The sequence below is a fragment of the Seriola dumerili genome, unplaced genomic scaffold (assembly GCF_002260705.1).
Source record: "Seriola dumerili isolate Sdu_G_001 unplaced genomic scaffold, Sdu_1.0 BDQW01000045.1, whole genome shotgun sequence".
NCBI lineage: Eukaryota > Metazoa > Chordata > Actinopteri > Carangiformes > Carangidae > Seriola > Seriola dumerili.
In genome coordinates, this window is record NW_019174300.1 from 128,098 (window position 1) to 134,853 (window position 6,756).

Consider the following 6,756-nt stretch of genomic DNA (forward strand, 5'->3'; position numbering starts at 1 on the left):
GTTTATCCCCTGCACAGAGGGAATTTCATTTTAAAAACACAACTCTGAGCTACAGGTATATTGTTTCCATTAAAATGCTTCACAATCATGATGTTTTAATGGGCAAATATTTATTCTATTTTAATTCTACAGCTGCTCAGAAAACAGGTCAAAACATTGAAAGGAATTATTACAATTATTGCCTGTAAAAATTCAAAATACACAGCTGTGTTTTTTCAGGAAATCATAAAGGTTTGTGCTGAATTTATTCAACGTTTTTGAAATAATTAGGACTCCATTAAATCACATAAACATCAACATTTACATTACAGCTGGAAATATTTTTACCAAGCCAAAAAAATATATATATTAAGAGTGAATTTTACGTAAAAACGTCATAACGAATAGTATCGATTTTTAAATGATTTGCAGCCACACATGAATGAAATGTAAACATGAACCTACACTACAATGTATTAAAACCTGCATGTAAGGAGTAAATGCGTGTACTCAGAGTTTGTCTCAGAGTTTAATAAGTTGCCAAACTTAACCATGAAACAGCCACAGAAGACACACATTAGCCTAATGTAAATTTCCCAGTGTATTTCTAAAAACCTGTTAATAGCTAGTGTAGCTGTAGATGACAGGGGTGGACCTGCAGACATGCAAAGGCTCCAGTACGAGGTTGTAGCTTAAGTCTGCTGAGTTTGCAAAGAATATATGATCTGAACGTGCTTCAACCAGAACCAGCGATTTCAAATGAAGACAATCCTCCAGCTACACTGGGCTAAACAACACGGCAGGGAGCTAGCTTAAAAGCTGTCACAGTTCACTTCCACAGCAATGGCCGACAAAGTTGAGGCTCCACTCAGTCACACCAACAAAAACACAAGCAGACCCCGGCCGAGCACAACCTTCACATGGCTTCCAACGAGAGGGGGAACACTTGGGCACATTTTCACCGTTAACCTCTAATTACACATTAATGAGTGAAATCGTGGTGTACTCCATGAAAAAGAAAAGGCCCAGACAAGGTGATGCAACACATGAAAGGGGGGTTTAGAGAGAAGGGGGAGGGGTGACATAGTACTGAGCACTGTTTAGTACCTTTGCTTCTTGGGGACGGAGTGCTCGACCTCAATGCGTTTCCCATGAAGCTCCACTTTACCTGGAAAAAAAAACGGGTTCAGAATACACTGTGGCTACATGCTAACTGTTTACTAGCTACTGCAGGCCTATGAGGGGGGAATGAGCTGTATTCTGGGTGTGTAGCTAAAGTGGAGGAACCCCAAATGATTACTTTTTGAAATCTGTGACACAGCAAACACAAAGATAACAATTAGGAGCACGCGAGAAGCAGGATACGGGTTCAAAGGGCCCAAACCAGGACTTCACAGTCATGGCACAAGTGAATGGTCTAAGCTCGTCACTTTGACTCACACAATGGGCTACTTAAACCCACACAGATACAATACTACAACTTTACGAATATAAATGTATCTTATGGCTTGTGGTGTGTGTGTGTGTTTTTTTTAACAAGATTTAAACTCCCATGTGCCTTTGGGGAGGGGGGTTGGGTGTTCATGTTCGTGAGGTCTAATGCAGAAGTAGAGGCAGAGGGAGCCGACTGGCATGGCGACCTTGCCTCCTCACGTTACATATGTAGGAAATCATAAGAAATAAGCTACAAAAAGCACAGGGCTAATCAAGCTTTAACCACGACGGTGCTACATTTTTTGGATTCGTGTTGGAGTGAGGCCTGTTTGGATAAGTGCACCGGGTAAGATATTTTTCTATCTTTGTCATAGTGGACTGTCGGCTTAAAGGGGGAGGAGAGCCAGCAAGGCTTCATTCTATATCACAAGAGAGTAGTCAACCCAGTGTAAGGCGTGCAACACATCTGAATGACACTCACATGCACGGCTTAGGAAAGAGCACAAAAGCCTGAATTATGTTATAAATAGATCAAATAAAATCTCATTCGTTAAATAGCAATAATGTGAAGTAGTGGTTAGCATTCTCCACGGACTTACTGTATACCTTTACGTTTACACTACGTGTGTCCCTCCCCCTTGCAAAAGTTGAATGGCTCCCCTGGGTGTGTAGCTCTCCAACCACTACGATTCATTAAGCTAGCATCAATAAAAATAATTGTGTGAATTTATTTTTAACCAGTGTGTTCATATAGTAGCCTAGAAGCGTCGGGAGGTGGACGGGGAGTGAAACTGGGGCACGCCGCTGACGGTGTGCATGCAGCCGGGGCTGTAACCGGCGTCTACCGCTGTAGAATGAATGAAACTAAAGGTGGAAGAGGGGGGTCTTTAGCGGTCAGTAGTCCACGGTAACTCACCAGAAAACGTCTCGATTGCCTTCATGGCCCACTGATCGTCCGGACAATCCACAAACGCATAGCCGGTTTTCATTAGAAACTGTCCGGAGTATGGGATCTTGTGGTCGTCAAAGGTTTTTCCTAAGTCCTCGGCAGTAACGCTGTCGCCTAGATTCCCAATGTATAGCTTGTGCATGGTGGAAATTGTTTTTCCAAGTCCAAAACCGAAAAAGATAAACCCTGGAGTAACTAAAATTGAAGCCACCAAAAAAAGTTTCTCTCCTGAATTTGCTTATAGCGCAACAAGATATTGTCACACTTGCCACACTAACTGAAAGTGGAAATCACGCTAGATCGCGACTATTCAAAAAAAGGAAAAAGAGTACAAAACGCGACAAATATTTATTACTCGGCCGAAAACTAAAAATGAGATTTCAAAAGTGTAAAAACAGATGGTATTGAATTTAGCTGTAAATCCAGTTGAATAAGTGGAGCAGGAGAAGAAATGAAATCCCTTGACTTGCAGCCGGCCCCAACAGACGAATAAAGCAGCAGCCTATAGCCTTTCTACCGCACTGTGGAGGAGGTGGGTTGTACTGGGTGGATTTGATGATGGGTCTATGGTGGAAGAGTGGGAAAAACTATGGCGGGATCAAGTCGGGAGAAATGTTTTCCTCTCTCTCCGCCTCTCTCTCTAGTTTTCTACCCTTCCCTCTTTCAGCGATCCGCCTGCTGCCGGCGGAGGGGTGACGCCGCCCCTCCACCGACTCCAATTCACGTTTTTTTTTTTTTGTTTGCAAAGAGGAAACCACGTGGTCTATTTGGAGTAGGTTAGAGACAGGAGGGGGGGGGGGCTCCCCATCTTATCCTAGGGTATTCACCAGATGAGCGCGTGTGCAAATGTGCGCGCGGATGGGCACACACAAGCCGAAACCCCCTTAACTCTATGGCTCGCGCCTCTATCCATACTGTAATCGTGCACGGCGCAGTTTGTGCTTTTATGCAACATGACGTACCACACATAAGCTTGATACGTTTCTGCGGGCGGAGATTATGCTATAGAGAGACCAGACTTCCTCCACTGCACAGTAATGTAAGCGAAAAAAGCTAAGAGCGGACAACCTCTGTTTTTATTGCCTCAACTCACTTCGCCCTGTGTTGAATAGCTTAAGGCCTAGACGGCTAGAAACGCTTTGTATTTAAATAACAAGGCACCGCCTGCTAATTCTGTGGCCTAGCACCCACACCTCTCAACTGTTCCCGCCCTCTGGATGAATATGATAAGTGGGGGAAGAAGTTAGTTGTCATGACTGTTACATAAATGACCTATGGTGAACCTCTGGCTGTGTGAGGCGGCGGAACAAAAGGTTCAGAGCCCCATTTTTTGCTTCAGGGGCCGCAAATGTTTCTAGTGTGACCTGGAAACCTTCCACTAACTTTGATACATTGTTGCCTAAATGCCTGGAGCCCCATTAAGAGCAACATTGTATCCGATATGGCGGTGCTACAGTGGAACTACAGCAGGCTGTTGTAGCAAGGCGGGCGGGGATCTATGTAGCTGATACTTGGCGTTAAACTGCACCGCCCCTCTGCTTTTAAGACACTTTATACAACCACCGTGGTAGTGATTGCTCACTAAGGTCATGGCTTCCAACAGGCGGCACCCAGAGTTAAAATACAACTTCACCCCTGTGCCCAAGCAGGCGCGTAAGCTTTTCGTGGATCGTCCGTTTTTTATCATATTTCTCTGTGAGGGGCGCAGAGGAAATAACAGTCTGGCGCAGTCGCTGGGCTACAGCACCACACACACCACCGCGCGCCCCTCTGCGTGGAAGAAGGCTTCTCAAAATGGAGGCAGTGACTGGTGCACAGGGCCTGCCTCTCTTCCCCCACACACATTTACAGAGTTTGGCTGTGGTTCACGTTGGCGCTCAATGCGTCCAGTGTATGCATATCTCACACTCTCCTGTTTTACATTTCGCAAGTCTGGATTTGGGTTTTTAAAAGACCTCTTTCCTCCATGTGAGAGGCTATGGAGACTTTGTGGGCACACTGTACTACAGGCCCCGGAGGAAACGTGTGCGCTCGCTTTGTTAGAAAATGGCTCCTGAGCACAAAATGGATCCAAACCCTGGAAGTGGTTGAATTGAAGGCTAAATGTTGCCCAAACATGGTTGAAGCGATCGAGAGCGTTTATTATAAAAAACATTATTTTTCAACAGCATACAGGAAGAAATCCGCTATTGTGCTCATATTTGGTTGCAAGCGCATTAAATTAAATTCTCTCAATATATCTGACCCAGTATCTATTTAAGAATCTTAGTTTCTTCATGATACTGTCCAGGTAAGCTTAAATGTATCTGTTTTATTGTTATTAGTCAGTAGTATTTTTATTGTAATATTAGTCCTGGAACCATATGTATAAAGCCTGTTTAAATTCGACCACACAACATATTATTCTTAAATTAATCTAATTATCATATGTAGCCACAGCCGTATCCTTATTGGATTAAACAGCCTGAAGTGGCATATGAAGCAGAATAATAACACCACAGAGGAATACTGTAATTATGCAGCTTCCAGACCATTTAATATAGCATGATGGTTTAATGGTAAAGCTGCTAAATAGTCAACTTTAAACCAGTTTTGATGCTGTATTCATTTCTCTGAAGCTGCTCCAGATTCACTTTACCCTTTTCAACCCCCTCTTCCTATACCTCTTCTACCCCTGTTCCCGGTTCTTTGAGAACAGAGCCTACAAGTGAAGTTTTTCCCTTTTTTTTTCATTGTCCTGAGATGGCTTGAACACCACCTCCACCACCCCCACCCTCCCCTTGAAACACACACAGGCTGGTCACAGGGGAGCTGCAGGGGTCACAGGCTGGGGCGTCCAGGGGTCAAATGACCACATAGGATGCAACATATTTTGAGGCTTTTGAATGAAAGGAGTGTGGGTGAGCAAAGATAAAAGATTACATCTGTTCCACTGAAACTTAAAAACAGGAATTCTACTGCTCACTGTTTATCTAAGGTAACATATTCTCTGTTTTTAGGCTATATCATATATGAAAACCATACATTTGTCCTTTAGTCAGTCAGTGTTGAAATGATCTGTATGTATATATTTGTTTGTTTTGATCCACAGGTTGTGTTTATACATTATGAATAATGAATAAATTTACATGATTTTTTTTTTAATACAAGTTTCAACATTATCACAAACAAATCAAATTAATTGAATGAGCCTTTCAGTGATAAATAATAACCATGTCTTCTTCCTTTTCCTCAGTATCCCATGAGCACACTCTGCACCAGTTACCTGTAGTAAACACAGATGTCATTTCCCTGCACCAGACCTTTAAGAAGTTTGAATATGAATTCAGAGAAAGCTGCTGTCCTTGGACACTAATGAACTTTATTCATCAAAGCCAGTCAGATTTGAGGACATCTTATAGTATAAATCATAAATCAAGCTTGTTTTTCATCCTGATATCAGAAAAGATATTTTTAATCCCACTCGTCTGTTGGTACCAGGGAACATCTTTCCTTCAAACCCCAACAAAAGTACCTCTCCTGGTAAAACCTGTCTGTAGTCTTTTCTGATTTTTTCCTTTATTATTATTATGTCAGTGTTAGCTACATGACCCAGTGAAATCCTGGTATCTCCAAAATACCGTTGTTTACAGCCTGTCTCTCTCAGGTGACGTGGTTTGACATGAGGGTCAGCAAATCTAAATTGCAACATGTGCATCAGCCCTAAGAGTTTCATGCCGTAATCGCTAAAATAATCAAAAAATAAAGTTGAGTTTTGCCTTTTTGGCTTCATTAATGTCGTTGGCTGAGTGTGGACATTGTAGCTCGTAGAGGCGGAGCAGATTTTTAGTTATGCAACTAAAGATTATTGTCCTACTTGCTTAATCTAACAATCATTTATTTTCTAAACCATCAGAAAAATGTCCATCACAATCTCCTGAAGCCCAAGTCATCATCATGTGATGTCATCAGATGTCTGATGTTTTGTCCAATTAACTGTCCGATATCAGAGATTAAATTTATTTTACATAGTTATATTGTATATAATGTTGGCTACATTAATCTATAACAATGCATCATAGTCTTTAAGATCATAATATGTCTTTGCAGGGAAATCTCAATCTGTAAAATAACTAGTTTCTGAATAACTGTGGAGTAAATGTAAGTATAAAGTAGAAAAAATAGAGATATTCAATTAAGTACAAGTATCTCAAAATTGTAGCCTACTTAAGCACAATACTTGAGTAAATGACATAAATTCCTGTTTTACACACCTTGGAGGAAGAAAAGTCAGGAAATGAGGTTTTTTTTCTACTCATGCGCTTCCTAAACACTGCCATCAATGGCATCACAAGACCCTGTCAACAGTCTTCCCTTGTGTGTGTGTGTTGGGGGAGGGGTGGATAGGCAGAGGT

The 6,756-nt window shown here is 42.0% G+C and overlaps 1 protein-coding gene across 1 annotated transcript in view; it reads right to left on the bottom strand.

Annotated features, from left to right (window-relative positions):
- Positions 1–2,504, bottom strand: part of LOC111217808 (insulin-like growth factor 2 mRNA-binding protein 1) — an 80,815-nt gene extending 78,311 nt beyond the window's left edge. Inside the window, exons 1-2 of the mRNA XM_022739784.1 lie at positions 2,330–2,504; positions 1,087–1,147 (exon numbers count right to left, since the gene is read on the bottom strand). Of these exons, the coding sequence (XP_022595505.1) occupies positions 1,087–1,147; positions 2,330–2,504 (236 nt within the window). The remainder of the gene's footprint in view (positions 1–1,086; positions 1,148–2,329) is intronic.
- Between the last annotated feature and the right edge of the window lie 4,252 nt (positions 2,505–6,756).